The 18,977-nt window shown below is 42.0% G+C and overlaps 1 protein-coding gene across 1 annotated transcript in view; it reads right to left on the reverse strand.

The window, feature by feature from the left end:
* Positions 1–16,371: 16,371 nt before the first annotated feature.
* The window catches only part of LYSMD4 (LysM domain containing 4), a 35,425-nt gene continuing 32,819 nt past the window's right edge, over positions 16,372–18,977 (reverse strand). Inside the window, exon 4 of the mRNA XM_040414240.1 lies at positions 16,372–17,280. Coding sequence (XP_040270174.1) covers positions 16,738–17,280 — 543 coding nt within the window. The 3' untranslated portion in view covers positions 16,372–16,737. The remainder of the gene's footprint in view (positions 17,281–18,977) is intronic.

The following is an 18,977-nucleotide window of genomic DNA, read 5'->3' on the forward strand; positions in this document are numbered from 1 at the left end:
AGCTTTTTCCCTTCTTCATCTAAAATTGATTTAATGGCAGGGTTATAGCGTTGTGTGTTAATTAAGTTAGCTAGCATTCTACCTGCCTTGTTGCCATATTTAAACAGCTTGGCCGAGTGGTAATCCATATGGAGCTTGACTTGCTGCTCTAGCTTGTAGTCGTAATTGTGTTTTGCTGTCACCCACTTAGTCCTATTTATGTCGGTTGGACTCGCCAAGTATGAAGTGTAAGCAGAGCGGACCTCATCTGTGGCATGCTGGAGCCCTAGCCACATTTTTTTCGCTGCTGTATATGAAATGATATTACCGCGAATGACTGCTTTAGCCGTGTCCCACAGGAGGCAAGGATTATCCCGATGGCCCGAATTGTTGTCCAGGAATTCCCACCACCATCCTTTCAATCTATCTAAAAAATCCTCATCAGACATAAGGTAGCTAGGCAAACGCCAAACTCTATTAGTGCCTCTGGGGGTGCTTTCTGTAATAGTGATGCATACCGGGGCGTGGTCAGATATCACCATGTCCGTGATCTCAGCCTGAAGGACTTTTTTCGAAAGTTGTGGCGAGGTCAAGGCATAATCAATCCTGGACCACGACCGGTGAACATGCGAAAAATGGGTAAATTCCCTTTCTACTGGGTTCAGGAATCTCCAAATATCTATCAAACCTGTGGATTTAATAAAAGGTTCTAAAGAATATCTTCCGCCCCTGATAGGTTGCGTAAATTGGAGCGGAGACTGCGTCTGTTTCCTATCTTCCTCTAGATTATGCACTGCGTTCAGATCTCCCATAACTAAAATCTGATTTCCTGCCTCCTGTAGAATTTGGCTTTCCAAGGCCTTAAAAAAGGGGGCCTGACCAGTGTTAGGTCCATATACATTGAATAGGTCTATAGGACCCGCGTCTGTGGACATTTTAAGATGTATAATCCTGCCCTCTCCATCACATTCAGTAACGATAACATTATGGCTTACTCGCTTATGTATAAGAATTATCACCCCCGCTTTCCTACCACATGATGGGGATCCCATGACATGTCCTACCCAAAGACGTTTCATGCGCCCTAGATCAGCCTCCCCCAGGTGCGTTTCCTGCAGTAATGCAATATCTGCTTTCAATTTCTTAAGGTGTTTGAGAACCATCATTCTTTTCTGCGGGGCCCTGAGGCCCTTTACGTTCCAAGTGACTATTTTCATAATTTGTTCCTAATAAAGGGTTTGTAGAGGGTATCACCTGGTGGAGGCCTCCCCCAGCCGCTTATGCTAAATAAAGACAGTGCAGAACATCCATGGAGCATGACCGTAAAAATGGCAGAAAACATTTCCCCCAACCTGTAAATAACAACATTAACAAAAAACCATTGAGTGAGTATAACCCACATAAATCCGCCATAAGGCACTTTAGACTTCACTTTTTTCGCACTGAACTGGCGAGTACATTCGGACTCTGTCCCGCCAGATTCCCTTCTATGAAAATACATTTTATATATAACTCCACAACCCATAGATGAATAACCCACAAGACCCTCCACTCTGTTCTCCTCTCCCTCCTCCCTTCTGCTTTCACTTGAAGATATACATCTAAATGACCATCTAGAACAGCGGTTCTCAACCTAGGGGTCGCGACCCCTTTGGGGGTCGATCGGCCCTTTCCGGGGGGTCGCCTGAGGCTTCCTATTGTGGGTCGCCCGCACAACGGCAGCGGCCCCTTATCCTCGTGCACAGGAAGTGATGTCCTATCACTGCCTGTGCTTGAAGGAGCCTGACGTCTGGACGGGTAAGTCGGGCCGCCTGTCTGCTGAGGTCCGAGTTTTTTCGTTAATGACACCGCCGCTGAGCACCACTGCCACCAATGATTTAATTGAGCCTGGCTGAGCATGGCTAATTTTATTTTAAATTTTTGGCTGAGCAAGGCTTAATTTATTTGGGGGGACATGAAGCACCGCTGATTTATTTATTTGGGGGACCCTGAGCACTTCTGATTTATTTATTTGGGGGACCCTGAGCACCATTGATTTATTTATTTGGGGGGACATGAAGCCCCGCTGATTTATTTATTTGGGGGACCCTGAGCACTTCTGATTTATTTATTTGGGGGACCCTGAGCACCATTGATTTATTTATTTGGCGGAAACCTGATGCACCACTGATTTATTTATTTGGGGGGTACCCTGAGCACCGCTGATTTATTTATTTGGGGGAGACCTAAGCCCCGCTGATTTATTTATTTGGGGGACCCTGAGCACCATTGATTTATTTATTTGGGGGAAACCTGATGCACCACTGATTTATTTATTTGGAAGACCCTGAGCACCGCTGATTTATTTATTTGGGGGAGACCTGAAGCCCCGCTGTTTTATTTATTTGGGGGACCCTGAGCACTTCTGATTTATTTTTTAGGGGGTATTTGTTGTTTATTATTTATTTTAAAGTTATTTATTTGGTTTACAAATATTTTGTATTTATGCTAAAGTTCTGTGGTTATGAATGAATACTTGTGTATTTGAATTAACATTTGGTGCATTGGTGTCTGTGCGTGTTTTTGGTGGGTCATCATAACAGTAGCAAAATTAGTTATGATGTAGCAAGGAAAAAAATGTAATGGTTGGGGGTCACCACAACATGAGGAACTGTATTAAGGGGTCACGGCTTTAGAAAGGTTGAGAACCACTGATCTAGAAGGTAGCGGCATGGGAATAAACATAGTCCCGACAATATCAGGTTAATAACTCACAAATTATGCATATTCATCTTTCCGCCATAGCTGTTTGTCACAGCAGATATCAGTCCCAGTCTGATCGGGATATCTGGCTAAAGGCTTCGCCGGGCCTATTCTGAGACATGTCACCAGGTCTCTGTGATAATTGATCCCCAGAGCGTCTTCCCCTGGGTGAAGTACGACCCCTGGGTGATGATCTGGGCCTCGTGCCGTCCGAGAAGTCGCCGTCTTCTAAGGCCTCTGTCGCATCTCTCGGCGTTAAGTAGGTGTCGGTTCCTCCATTTTGTTTAAATACACGCAATACAGCCGGATAAATGAGGGAAAAGCGGATTTTCCTCTGGACCAGCTGTGTGCATATCTGGGAAAACGCTCTCCTTCTCTTAGCTACTTCCATAGAATAATCGCCAAATAAAAGGAGCTTATTCCCTTTAACTCTGAGAGGTTGAGTCAGGCGTCTGTATTTCCCCAGGACGGCCTCCTTGTCGGCATAGTTGAGAAATTTAACAATGACCGGTCTCGGTCTGGATGGCTGGTTATCAACGCGTGGTTCTCTGGGGGGGCCAATTCTGTGGGCCCTCTCTACAGTAAGCGGCGACTCAAATCCCAGCGCTTGTGGGAGTTCAGAGGAGCAGAAACGCGTCAAATGATGTGCTGGGATATCTTCAGGTAGACCCACTATCCGAATATTGCTCCTGCGGGAGCGATTCTCCAGGTCTTCCACTTTATCTTGCAGGGCCTGGTTAATACGAACTATGGGCCAGATTTATCATTAGCTCAGGTCAGAATAATGGAGTGAAAAAGTCCCAAAAAAGTCCCAAACGCTAAAACTGCGCACAAATTTGCGACTTTTTTCTGCTCTGCACTATGCTCGCCAGTTTTCTGAAAGTGGGCGTGTTTTCTTATGTAAATGAATCTCTAGACAGATTTACTATTGGGACTATTTAAAAAAGTCGCAAAAAAGTCCCAATTTTACTCCAGTGAGGACCATGCTTATCTTATGAGACTTTTTAATTGAACATGCGACTTTTTCATAAAAACGTGCGACTTTTTCGTAAAGATGTGCGACTTTTGTAAAGCTGCTTACTGACGGATAAACTGCTACCGTCAAACCACATTTATTACAGTCTTAAAGGGCCGATCATAAATCTGACTTGGCTAAAACTGACTTTAGCCCTATGTTAAAGTGGAGTGAGCTGTCAGAGTAATGATAAATCTGGCCCCTTGTCTCTTACTTGAGACTGAGTTTTGCAAAGCTCGTCTTCCAGGGTCCCTGTCCTCTGCTCTAATTCCCTAATATGGGAAGAGTTTTGCGCAATGTCCAGCTGCAACTGTTTCATAGTCCCAGCAATAGTGGACTCCAACGTGGCCTTAATATCTGGGGCCAGTATTTGCGCCACCGCCAATGCAATTTCCTTGCTAGGGAGCTCCAGTTCCTGAAGCTGCAGCGACTGCTGCGATTGCGGTGGCATTTCCCCACTAGATGATTCTTCTGCCTCGGGGGGTAGGGGGGGCTGTGAAGAGGAGCGGGTTGCTCTCCGCTTACCCTCCGCCATCTTGCCGGATCGCGTCAGCACCGAATCTAGCTGCAGGAGTGAAGAGGTCGTCAGTGGGGGGCCGCTGCGGACCAGGTATCTGTCCATGAGCCACCCGGTACAAGGTAGGTGGCCACGGTCCCGCCTCCGGTCACAGCAAACCCCCGATATATAGCAGGGTGTACGGAGCTCCTCCACCGCACGTCCTTACATGTGCGCGCCGGAACCGGAAGTATTTTGACTTGTTTTAAGGACATTACATCAAAGTTGGATCAGCCTGTAGTGTGTTTTTCCACTTTAAGTTTGAGTGTGACTCCAAATCCAGACCTCCATGGGTTGAAAAATTTGATTTCCATTTTTTAATTTTTGTGTGATTTTGTTGTCAGCACATTCAACTATGTAAAGAACAAAGTATTTCAGAAGAATATTTAATTAATTCAGATCTAGGATGTGTTGTTTTTGTGTTCCCTATATATATATATAGAAATTCCATCACCGAAAGGTCTAGTCTACATCATGAGTGGTGTTCTTGAGATATTTCACTCTAGGGCTCTCACACCTTATGAAAAATGCCATACCTGCAGTTTAGTTCAAACTAACTTTGCTCACCTAAGCATGCTATGGTGTTCTAGTTTTGGGTGCTGCTGAAAGCCACCTTAGGGTGGCTGCACAATTTATGTGCAGAAAATCCACATGTAAATCTGCATTATATCACATTTTCGGTGCAGATTTGATGCAGTTTTGCCACAGATCTCACCCTTCTATTGAAAAGGGTGAAATCCGCACACAAAAAAATGCAGTAACAATTGACATGCTGCAGATTTCAAAATCCACACAGCAGGTCAATTTCTACATCAAACAAAAAAGCAAAGTGTACATGGGATTTGTCTAATCTCATACACTTTGCTGGTACTGTATTATGCTGCGTTCAATCTGCACCGTCTGCAGCCACCCTTTGCAAAACCTTCAACCAGTAAGACTGCCATTCCTGCCGCAGGTGTTATTAATCATCACTACTGTACAAAAATGTACACTGTCAGCTGTAAAGAACCTGTTTTATAGGTCTCCCTCATCTCGTCAAACTGCTGTCGGTGAGACATGGCCTAATAGTTACCTGGCAGTAGCTATCGGACTGCATAATATACTGTACTACATAAATAGTACAATGTATTATGGAAGCGATTTGGTATCGCTGTAATTGTACTGACCCAGAGAGTAAAATTATTGTGTTATTTTTGCCGCAATATGAATGTCGCCAAGATCCTTACGTTTGCTGCTTAAAACAAACAATTGAATGTTGAATCATTTAATTTTGATGTTCCGGATGCAAGGGAGGATATTAGTAACCAATCAATGACTGATTTATTTAGGGAGGCTGAATCTCTGCTGTTGAAACAACTGCGGCAGAGATGGGAAATAAAATCCTTACAGCAATATATCCGTCGGGATATCATCCCAAGGGGCCTGAGCCTAACCAAAACACCAGCTCAGGACCTATGGGATCCTGAATTTGAAATAGAATGAAATACATTGCTGAAGGAACAATCAAAACTATTAATTTTATTGATTATTAAAAGGAAGACGGTAATTTTAGATAAAATAGTAAGTCAACTGAATCTTGTGAAAGAAAAAATAGAGAAACTGCCAAGGGATGACGAATATGAGGTGTGGCAACAAAGATTATGTAAAAGTCTTGATAAAACAGAACAAGATATTATAAATAAAAAAATCCCAAAAAATTGTGAAAAATCCTTCAACGAATAAACAAGATACCAATAGACAACAAGGAGTGCAAAATGGGAGTAGGGGTCCATTAGGGGAAAGACGAGAGAGAGAGATGATCAAGGCAACAGATATACAATACCAGTTAGCAATAAATTTGAATCATTAACAGATGAACATTTTTTAGATATAACTCCTTCACATTACAAGGTGCGAACACGAGGGAGGTCACAACATTCTCCAACAGAGTCATCAACTATTGTAATTTGGGGAGTGGAAGAATATGAGTACCTAAAGCAATTGTAAGATGAGGCCACGTACATTAAATTGAAATCGGACCCAACTAGGCTATATCAGGAGGAATTGAAACAATTATGTGAGAGAGGTCTCTCTAGAAATATATTAAATAAACAAGAATATGAATTTATATGCAACACACAAGCAAGAATGCCTATTTTTTTTACTGTCTGCCAAAAATTCATAAGAACCCTGCACAGCCACCGGATCGACCTATCGTATCTGGGATAGACTCTATCACATGTAATTTGTCAAAATACATTGATAGACATCTTCAGCCGACAGTAAAAAATATGAAGACATATATTCGAAACACAACACAAATTATCGAAATTTTTGAAAGGTTGAAATTTAACCCTAACTGGATAATGTGCACATTGGATGTACAGTCGTTATATACGATTATTGACCACCAACAAGGTGTAGAGGCTATGAGGGAACAATTAGTAATGGAAGGCAGACTGAAGAGGGAACAAATTGAATTTCTGGAAGAAAGTGTGAATTTTATCCTATCTCACAATTATTTCTATTTTGGGTCAAAAAAATTTGTACAGAAATGTGGCACTGCCATGGGCACCAGGTTCACCCCAAGCAATGCAAACCTCTTCATGGCTGATTGGGAGGAGAGTTGCATTGTGCCAAGGCTAGGGGCAGACCTAGTGCTATGGTATAGGTATATAGACGATATTATTTTAGTGTGGAATGGGGATCAAGATTCCTTAGTTTCCTTCATAGAATCATTAAATAAAAATGATAGGAATATACATCTTTCCTCAAATACTTATGTTAAAAATATAGAATTTCTGGATTTGAATATTCACATTGAGGGCGAAAATGTAATTTGTAATACATTTCAGAAAGATGTAGCCAAAAATGGTTTTATTCACTACACCAGCAGCCATCTACCAAGGTGGCTGCTAAATATACCTTATGGACAATTTTGGCGTATCAAACGCAATTGTACCAGAGATGAAAAATTTGAAGAAGAGGCAGGGAGAATGAAGGAACAATTTTTAACTAAGCAATATCCCCAAACCCTTGTAGATGCATCCCTAGCGAAAATACGGCAATTGGATAGACAATCGTTTTTTGAATCAGCACAATCCAAGAGAATAAATAGGGATGAGGAAACCATGAGAATAGTACTACCTTTTAATGTACAGTACAGAAAAATCCAACAAATAATTAAGAAGCATTGGCACTTTCTGAAGGGAGATAAGGTGATAGGTCCAATTTATCCCCACTATACCACAAATAGTGTATAAAAAAAGCACCAAATTTGGGATTGAAGATAGCCCCTACAACAAAAGTAAAGCAAACCAACCGACCTACAATACAGGCAGATGCGGTATGTGCCTCAATTGCCGCTCAACATGTTTTCCGCGTAAAACTTCAGAATTAATATCTCCGGTAAACCAATTCAGACCTAAAATAAGGGAATATCTTACATGCAGTACTACAAGTGTTATCTACATAATAAGATGTCTGTGTAACAAAATATATGTGGGAAGGACTAAAAGGACATTAAAGAAAAGGATTGCGGAACATCTCAATAATATTAGGAAAGAGTATATGGATCACCCACTCAAGACATTTTAACCCCTTAAGGACATAGGACGTACCGGTACGCCCTATTTCCCGAGTCCTTAAGGACACAGGACGTTCCGGTACGTCCTAACTTAAAATCAGGATTCCGGCGCCGCGGGGGTTAATCGCAACGGGATGCCGGCTGAAATCATTCAGCCGGCATCCTGTCACAACGCCAGGGGGGGGGGTCATGTGACCCCCCCCCCCCCCCCGTATCGGCGATCGCCGCAAACCGCAGGTCAATTCAGACCTGCAGTTTGATGCGCTTTTTGCAGTTTCTGATCCCCGCGGTCCCTGACCGCAGGGATCATAAACTTTATAATGCCCAAAATATATATATTTCACCTCCCCTGCACCCCTGCATGATTTTAGCCCGGTGGGAGGTGCAGGGGGAGGGTTGCAGGCGGTGCAGGAGGCTTGCGGTGCGGCTGGCGGGATTGCGATCCCCCGCCCGCATCCCCTTGAATAATCGTTGGCGTCTAGTGGGTATACCAGGGTGTCAGCACATTGCTGGCACCCTGGTATAAACGGCTGACATCTGCGATGCGATGTCAGCCGTTTAACCCTTTCCATACAGCGGTCCGTACGGACCGCTGTATGGAAAAGGTTAACAGCTCAGGGAGCTCCCTCCCTCTCCCATCGGGGGGCTGCTGTGCCTTTGCAGCCTCCCGATGGAGAGGGAGAGAGCCCCCAGACAGCCCCCTGACAGATCCCCTCCTTACCCTTCCCCGTCTGCACAGTTCTGGCCAGTACTGAGCAGACGGGGAAGGTTCCCATGGCAACAGGACGCCGTCTCAGGCATCCTGCTGTCCATGGTGCTGAACAGATCTGTGCTAAAAGGCATAGATCTGTTAAGACAAAGTGTAAAATACAGTACAGTACAATATATATTGTACTGTACTGTATTATACAGACATCAGACCCACTGGATCTTCAAGAACCAAGTGAGTCTGGGTCAAAAAAAAAAAAAAGTGAATAAAAGTGAAAATAAAGTAAAAATCAAAAAACACATTTATCACTGATTAAAAATGAAAAAAAAAAAAAAATTCCCTACACGTTTGGTATCGCCGCGTCCGTAACGACCTGATCTATAAAACGGTCATGTTACTTTACCCGAACGGTGAACGCCATAAAAATAAAAAATTAAAAACTATGATGAAATTGAAATTTTGCCCACCTTACTTCCCAAAAAAGGTAATAAAAGTGATCAAAAAAGTCGCATGTACGCCAAAATTGTAACAATCAAACAGTCATCTCATCCCGCAAAAATCATACCCTACCCAAGATAATCGCCCAAAAACTGAAAAAACAATGGCTCTTAGACTATGGAAACACTAAAACATGATTTTTTTTTTGTTTCAAAAATGAAATCATTGTGTAAAACTTACATAAATAAAAAAAAGTATACATATTAGGTATCGCCGCGTCCGTATCGACCGGCTCTATAAAAATATCACATGATCTAACCCCTCAGGTGACCACCGTAAAAAAATAAAAATAAAAACTGTGTAAAAAAAGCCATTTTTTGTCATCTTACGTAAGTGTAATAGCAAGCAATCAAAAATTCATATGCACCCCAAAATAGATGCCAATCAAACCGTCATCTCATCCCGCAAAAAATGAGACCCTACTTAAGATAATCGCCCAAAAACTGAAAAAACTATGGCTCTTAGACTATGTAGACACTAAAACATTTTTTTTGTTTTAAAAATGAAATCATTGTGTAAAACTTACATAAATAAAAAAAATTGTATACATATTAGGTATCGCCGAGTCCGTGACAACCTGCTCTATAAAATTACCACATGATCTAACCTGTCAGATGAATGTTGTAAATAACAAAAAAAAACGGTGCCAAAAAAGCTATTTCTTGTTACCTTGCCGCAACAAAAAGTGTAATATAGAGCAACCAAAAATCATATGTACCCTAAACTAGTACCAACAAAACTGCCAACCTATCCCGTAGTTTCTAAAATGGGGTCACTTTTTTGGAGTTTCTACTCTAGGGGTGCATCAGGGGGGCTTCAAATGGGACATGGTGTAAAAAAAAAAACAGTCCAGCAAAACCTGCCTTCCAAAAACCGTATGGCATTCCTTTCCTTCTGCGCCCTGCCGTGTGCCCGTACAGAGGTTTACGACCTTATATGGGGTGTTTCTGTAAACTACAGAATCAGGGCCATAAATAATGAGTTTTGTTTGGCTGTTAACCCTTGCTTTGTAACTGGAAAAAAAAATATTAAAATGGAAAATCTGCCAAAAAAGTGAAATTTTGAAATTGTATCTCTATTTTCCATTAAATCTTGTGCAACACCTAAAGGGTTAACAAAGTTTGTAAAATCAGTTTTGAATACCTTGAGGGGTCTAGTTTCTTAGATGGGGTCACTTTTATGGAGTTTCTACTCTAGGGGTGCATCAAGGGGGCTTCAAATGGGACATGGTGTCAAAAAAACAGTCCAGCAAAATCAGCCCTCCAAAAACCATACGGCGCACCTTTCACTCTACGCCCCGCTGTGTGGCCGTACAGTAGTTCACGGGGTGTTTCTGTAAACAGCAGAGTCAGGGCAATAAAGATACAGTCTTGTTTGGCTGTTAACCCTTGCTTTGTTAGTGGAAAAAATGGGTTAAAATGAAAAATTAGACAAAAAAATGAAATTCTCAAATTTCCTCCCCATTTGCCAATAACTCTTGTGCAACACCTAAAGGGTTAACAACATATGCAAAATCAGTTTTGAATACCTTGAGAGGTGTAGTTTCTTAGATGGGGTCATTTTTGGGTGGTTTCTATTATGTAAGCCTCGCAAAGTGACTTGAGACCTGAACTGGACCCTAAAACTTGAGTTTTTGTAAATTTCTGAAAAATTTCAAGATTTGCTTCTAAACTTCTAAGCCTTATAACATCCCCAAAAAATAAAATATCATTCCCAAAATAATTCAAACATGAAGTAGACTTATGGGGAATGTAAAGTCATCACAATTTTTGGGGGTATTACTATGTATTTCAGAAGTAGAGAAACTGAAACTTTGAAATTTGTAAATTTTTGGTAAATTAGGTATTTTTTTGTGGAAAATTTTTATTTTTTTTTTACTTCATTTTACCAGTGTCATGAAGTACAATATGTGACGAAAAAACAAACTCAGAATGGCCTGGATAAGTCAAAGCGTTTTAAAGTTATTAGCACTTAAAGTGACACTGGTCAGATTTGCAAAAAATGGCCTGGTCCTAAGGTGAAAAAAGGCTGTGTCCTTAAGGGGTTAAGGAACATCATGACCAACAAGTTAAAAACCTAAGCTTTGCTGCAATAGAGAAGGTGGAAATGAACTGGAGAGGTGGGAACCATATTGATAAAATGTCTAGGATTGAATCAAGATGGATCTTTGAGTTGAATACCCTTATCTCATTTGGACTAAATGCAGAGTTGGAAATCTTTGGCTTTTTGATATAAAGAGACAGAATAAGTCTAAATAATCGTATTTTAACATTAATTACTTTGCAGATTGTTCTTTGGATCACAATCCGGGCCGGGATTCTGTTGCAGCTATTGGTATGATCCAGGTCAGGATTTGGCTATAACTGGATCCAATTAGGAAATAAGGTATAAAAAAAGGTGTTGCGATATGTGCCAGGTTACCACTGAGGAAAAAGTCAGTCACCTATAGGACTTCGAAACGCGTCTGGGAGAAATCTGGACTTTGCAACACCATTGTCTCTGCGTACGCTGAAGATCGCTTACTTACCTGCCGATTAGGAAACTGAACCGTCCTCTCGCAAACAACTGCTCCAAAGAACACTTGGAGTCTGGCGAATCTACTCTCACGTGACTGGAGCAAGCGAGGATTGAAGCACGAGGGACGCTGAAGCGGCGGAGTTCAGAGGAGCAAGCCGAACACTGACTTGGAGGTAAGCGAATAATATAGCTCCAAACAGGTGGGACGCCACCTAGAGCTTAATTCCCCCACTGTTAAGCATCTGTAACTATACCTTACACAGAGATGATAATGGCAACGTGACTTTTTGAAACATATGGTGCGGCTATATCCTATACTTACCATTCAAATTGACGACCTGAACTTAATCCTATGTGAAGCTGATTGATCTATGGAGATGCAATATTTGTAACCCGGTATACCCGAGTTAATTATGGTGGCTACTATTTAGTCCTATTTTAAACTATTTATTCCTAATTACGTCATTTTAGTGGTGTTATAATATATCATATTATATTATTTTGTTGTATGTTTTTATGGATGAAATTTATGGTTTTTATTACTTACTGTTATGATATATGAATTAATAATAAATCAAGGTTATTCAATAATTTAAAATGGCTGCAGGCAACCTGTCATAAAATGTGAGCAGGATTGGTTGCTTCCATTTATAGAGCTGCCTAGGGGGTGAAGGGTGAGGGCCTCACTATGCTCTGGCACCACTTTTTGACACATTGCTGAGTGTTCCTGTCGGGCTGCTCAGCCATGATGGCATATCATAGGCAGGATCACATTGTTACCATCTATTGGAAAGCAGTGAAGTGGGGGTGCAGCCAATAGCAGGCCGTGACGGCGACCAGCCTCCCTAGCAGCTCACGCGGATCAAAACATTGGGTGACAGGGAGATGCGGCAGCCGTGCAGGGATCCAGAGGGAGGCGGGTGCCAGGGAAAAGGTAACTATGCTCTAGAGGAGGTGGTCATTATAAAGATTGGATAACCCCTCTGAGTCCTTAAACAAGCAAAAAAAATAAAAAAAGCCTTTTACTAAAAATTGCCATCAGACCAAATTTTCCCAAATATGCAATAATTCCAGGTATAAAGCTGCGATCTTCAGTCTCCACACATGCAGATACTAGTACCTCTCCTGGATTTCGGGGTGGGTCATTAAGCTTCTTCTATTTTGTGGATGAGGAAGCGCAAAATTACCTGTTGCTTTTCTAGGTGAGCTAAGGCAGGTGCAGAATTGTGAAATAAGTATAAACAGCTTCATCTTGGACAGAAATATATTTATTGTCCCCCCCCCCCCCCCAATCATTATACAAAATCATAGACAAGCTTTTTCCTTCATAGAAGAAAAGGTTATTCAGTGTTCAGTATGGTGGACTGGGTCGCCTGGAGCACTGTGCTTCGAGCAGATACCATGACACTTGCTGCAATATCTCCACATCATTGCAAAGTTCATAACTATAGCAGCGCAATAGACTATTATGGAACTTGTGGCACTGCTATTGAGAGAAGATTGGATTGCATTGGATTATTCCCTGAGTTCACCCCCTGATTTTTCAACCAACACACAGTAGAGAAAACTTCCTGAAGAGTAAATTCAACTGCTAATGTAGTGTAAGGCTACTTTCACACTGCTGTTTGGTGCGGATCCATCATGGATCTGCACCGACGGATCCGCACTGATAATACAACCGTCTGCATCCGTTCCGAACGGATCCGTTTGGATTATCTTCAACATAGCCAAGACGGATCCGTCTTGAACACCACTGAAAGTCAATGGGGGACGGATACGTTTTTTATTGTGTCAGTGAAAACGGATCCATCCCCATGGACTTACATTGTGCGTCAGGATGGATCAGTTTGGCTTAGTTTTGTCAGACGGACACCAAAGAGCTGTAAGCAGTGTTTTGTTGTCCGCCTCTAAAGCGGAACGGAGCCAAACTGATGCATTCTGAGCGGATCCTTTTCCATTCAGAATGCATTAGGGCAAAACTGATCCGTTTTGGACCGCTGGTGAGAGCCCTGAACGGATCTCACAAACGGAAAGCCAAAACGCCAGTGTGAAAGTAGCCTAAGTCTGAGTAGGACTCACCTGATACTTGGGTTATATATAGAGCTGTACTACCAAAAGCTAATAAGGCAGCACATGAGGCACTGAGGGGAGGAGGAGGGGGGGGGGGGGAACCTAGTGAGAACAGGGTTCATGGTATAGGAAGAGCCATGAGCAGCACTTGAGGGCTGATTTAGAGTGATTTGGGGATAAGGGCTCAAGCACACAAACATATTATATTTTTTTTTTTGCAGCCTGTAGGCCATGCACTTCAATGGAAGCACAAAAAATAAAACTCGGTGTCCATTCTGCAAAAAAACAGAACAAGAACAAGTCCTATTATTGTCCACATTACGGACAAGAATAGGACTGTTCTATAAGGGGGCCGGTCTTTCCGTTTTGCGGAATGTACATGGCCGATATCCATGTTTTGCAGATATGCAAAACATCCAACAGTTGTGTGCATGAGCCCTAAATGCTGGAGTGCAGTTCCTAGGACATTCAGGATAGGTTCAGACAGCTAAAGTCTGCTGCTTAGAAAACAATGGCAGAGCTGTAGGCTAATCTGCATCTGGGAGCAGCATGGTTTTGGTGGTGGAAACATTGCCAAAAATGCACAAAAACCGCTAGCGATTTTAGCTCTTCCCCAACATCAATGGGGAACACGGCTGTGAAGTGGACTGGACCACGATGTCCACAATTTCCCGATTAAAGTCGAAGGGACGCTGCTGTTGTAATTTTGAAAAGGGATTACACAGCAAATATGGCTCTTTTCCACTATGGAATCTATGGCGGATTTTAGCCATGGGAGCATAGCTTCAGTCAGAGGTAAAGTCCAGAACAGCTCTGATCATTCATGCTCTCCAGTTCTCCCGTCCTCCTCAGTGTCACAAGAAAGGTGAATTGGGCTGCTATCCCCCACCCTTTTGTCACCTACAGCTAGGGGGTGTGACAGAATGTAGGAATACAATAAAGACACTTTGCAGGTTACTTTACTCTGGGACCTGCACCTACCTCTAAAACAGAGCCCGCAAAGAGAAGGAGAGCACACTACACATGCACGACCGCCCTCCATTCATTTGTGTGGGAGGGCTGAAAATAGACGAGTGGTGCTCTTGGCCACTTTTGGAAATCCAAAAGAAATGAATGGGAAGTGCACAACACAAGCATGGCCACTGCTTTATTCACTTCTATGGGGCTGACAGAAATAGCCAAGCTGGCTCGGCTGTTTTCGGCAGTCCCATAGAAACAAATGGAAGGGGTGGCCGCAAACGGGCAGTTTGCTCTCCTTCTCTTTGCAGGCTCCATTTTAGAGATAGGTGCCGCCTCTAGGACCCACACCTAATGGATATTGGGGGCATATCCTAGCGACATGTCCCCAATGTATGAGATGACATGACCCCTTTAAGACTTCTTGTACCATCCAATAGCAGCAGGTGGGAAAATAAAAAGTCTGATAGTAGCGGAAACCTGTACTTTAACAAAACTGATCAGCTATGACCTATGCCTTCACTTGTAGCTCACACTTGGATCAGAAGTAGCTGATACGTCATGTGAAGCCTGTGCCCATGCACACGACCGTTGGATGCTTTGTGGTCTGTAAACTGTGGATCCGAAAAACACAGATACTGGCCATATGCATTCTGTATTTTACGGAACAGCTGGCCCCTAAGTGAACAGTCCTATCCTTGTCCGTAAAGCAATTACTGACGTGTCCAATTATCGGACATGTTCTATTTATTTTTTGCGGAACGGACATACAGAAACAGAATGCACGTGGAGACATTTCAATTTTTTTTCCCTTTGCCACCCAATTGAAGTGAATTTTACCACTTATGGGCCAGAAAAACACTCAGAGCAGACTCCTGTTCCTGTGCATGAGACCTTAACTGTAAAAGGAAGTCTTCAAAAAGGTGATGGCCATCTCTACTAGGTGGACATGCCTCATTTAAAATCACTGAAGGACGCTATATGTGAACATTTGTAAAGCTTCATACCACTTATTAAAAACCAAATACACAGATACAACACTATACCATCACTTTATGATCACTAGGACCCCCATCGATCTGGAAAATAAAAAGGCAGTGGCTCTGGCTTAGCTCTGCGTCTCCTTCAGTTTTTCCAGCACTCGTCCCTTCTCATAGGCCTTCTTTTTTCCTTTTAGCTAAATGATTTTAAAACAGACAGACATGTCCCACAGAGGAGCCAATAAGAGAGTCTGAGGGCAAACCAATACCCAGAGTGATTCATGAGTAATGCCCTGTGTCATCACCCTCACTGGCCCTGTACTGGGCACAATACGGGGTACCAGCTCTCCAGGCCAAGCAGCAGCCGGCATCTATGATCCTTCTGCTCTCAAATAGAATACACTCATCTTACATGATGTTCTGCCAAATCAGTGAGAGCGTGATCCCAATGCCTCTACCTCTCCGATGGCATAAACTAAGTGAAGGATTTTACTTGGATTCTCACTAGGCTTTTTTCTAATATTTTTAACCACAGTGGTATTTCACTGCCACATGTACAATATTAATAAATTATCAATTTGGGGTTAACTGTACAAACACCCAGACATTAATTATTAGTAAAGCTTGGTGTCATCGGGCCTGTACCATTCTGTTCTGGGTCTATAACCATGGAATACCAGTGTGTTCTTTCTGCTGCATGATCGTACATTTGCTGGGCAAACTGAAATAGTTATAATACAAAGATAAATATCACTAAGGCTTAAAAGAAAAAAATTTGCCAAAAGCAAACACTACCATAAAAAAAAAAAACAGGGGGGAAGCAAAGCTCTAGTCTGCAATATCAGGAAACAAAGGACAAATTTAGCAGCACTTTATAACCATCCGGAGCTTTATACAGTCCTGACATCTTGAAGCTGGCTCTTGGATGAAGATTATTTGGTAAAACAACAGAATATGGGATAAGAGTCCATAAGACGGTAGTGTGTCGAGCATTTTTTTTTCTTATATTACTCTGATCATGTAAAACACCTTTCGATAAATGCTCCTGGTGGTGAATCCCACCAATGAACACAAAGTTATTATACTGGTGTAGATAAAGTGACAAGCTGGTTCTGTTAAGACTGCATACATCTATTCCTCCTTGAGATCTCAGCCTCCTGTATCAACAGGTCTCTTTGTATACTGCACAGGGTTGGGCATTTGATCTGCCAGCAATCTGCTCATGTTTGACATAACATTAATTGTGACATTGGCAGAGTGTGATTTTTCTTTCCATGTTTCATAGTATATGATATAAAATACTGGCAGCACAATCCCAATTAAAAGCATAATACAAACAGCATTCCACCATCGTATGCCCCAGTCTGCTCCTAGATTGGGTTCTTTATGCTTCATGATGGTGGAGAGGTGATGGTTGCCTTTCCCAAGGTCCAGTGAGTCACTGAATAGCTCCTGGTTCTGCGCTGCAGCCTCAATGTTCTGGTCGATCTCCCGGAAGTACTGGGTTATATCTTGGTTTTCCGTTGGCGTGACCGATGCCTCATCACCAGACTCAATGACAACGTCGATAGAATCTGCTGATCGGTGTCCCTCTGTTAAAATGCCATGAACTTTGACTGGAATCTTGATGGTCTTTAAGGCGTACATGTCCTGCTCTTTCAGAAAGTTGTTGATCCTCTTAATATCAGCAACCTGCAGAAAAGAAATGACACATCAACGTGGAAAGTTAGTGCAGTTTGCATAGAACAGTGTACATTACAAATACAGTTACATACATGTGGGTAATGACAAGAATTCAGTGCAATTTAAATAAGACTGAATAATATATAGCATATCCCTACAAAAGGTGTAGAACTTAAATAGCCATCCCACACCGGTATCTGGACGCAAGGCAACTGACTACACCAGTAGCTTTTTCCTATAGTGTGCAAGCACGGCCACCACTGAAGGACTGCAGGGTGCTCTGTAACCATGGAAACAAGCAGTGTATAATGTGATGGAAAAAATGAATCCAGCCAGCAAAGGAAGCAATATGGATAACAATAATATATTAGTAAGTGACTTGTATTAACTTTCTCTACATGATAAATGCCATTTGCTGAAGTGAGACAACGCCCTTTTTTTTTTTTTTAAATCAGATCATTTTTTTTGTAAAAATGTACATCAATAGAACATGGTTACAAATACAAGCATATTATATCCCATATTTTGATATACAAAGACAGTTCCATTGGTGAGTATAATACAACAGGTATCTATATAAATTATAATACTACCGCAACATACCCTTCCCACCCCCCCAACTCCCACTTAAGCACTTTATGGACTTATCCGATTTTATTCGGTGATAAACCTCCAGCGGCCCCACAATTTTTCTAATTTTTGCGGGCATCCTCTCTTCTTAAACACCATTTTCTCATAAACTAACATCGTGTTTACTTTCCTTCTAAATTCTTCAATGACTGGAGGGCATGACTGAATCCAGTGTAGGGCAATGAACTTCCTTGCCACATATAATAGTCTGCTCGCTACAATCCTATCTGTCTCTTCTTTCCCAATATCTGACACAAAACCTAAGACACATACTTTTGGTTCCCGAAGTATCTGCAGTGAAAAGATATTTAGAATCATTGCCAAAACGTCCAACCAGAAGCCATCTAATTGTGAACATTGCCACAGCATATGCAATAAATCCGCCGATTCTGCTTGGCATCGCGGACACTTTGCATCCGCTCTGATGCCAATGCGGTGTAAAAGGACCAGAGTTTTATAGACTCTGTGTACAATGAAAAGTTGAGACAACTTCCCACCTTCGCTCAATGATACTGTCTGTATGGCTTCTAATATAGCTTTCCACTGCTCCTGAGATATTTCCCCTATATCTTTCTCCCAGGCCTTCATTCTGGACAGGGGAAACGCTTCCAGATATTTATTCAGTAACATTTTATATATCATTAAAATGATCCTTTTTTATCCCCTTTCTCCACTATTAAATGTAAAGACGCGTCTTTATGTATCTTGGTATTGTCATTTTTACACATCTCATTACCAGTAAAAACTGGTAAAAGCTGTTCTTTGGTATACCGTACTCCTCCTGTAATTTAATAAACAGTTTTGAGTACCCCTTTCTCCATTATATCTCCAAATTTGGTCACTCCCCTATACTGCCATTGTTTGATAAATCCTCTGAGATGTAAGAATTCAGGTACATTGCGATTGTTCCATAAAGGTATAAGTTCCGTGATTCCGACTGCACCCCTCAACTGCTTGACCTTCTCCCAAACCTTCCTCATCAGACACATCAAATGTGAGCGATTATCTACAAAGGGTGTTCCTGATCCTTCCAATATCCACAATAACTCCTTACCCCCCAATGCATGTTTCAATAT

Source organism: Bufo bufo, chromosome 1, assembly GCF_905171765.1.
Source record: "Bufo bufo chromosome 1, aBufBuf1.1, whole genome shotgun sequence".
Taxonomy (NCBI): Eukaryota; Metazoa; Chordata; class Amphibia; order Anura; family Bufonidae; genus Bufo; species Bufo bufo.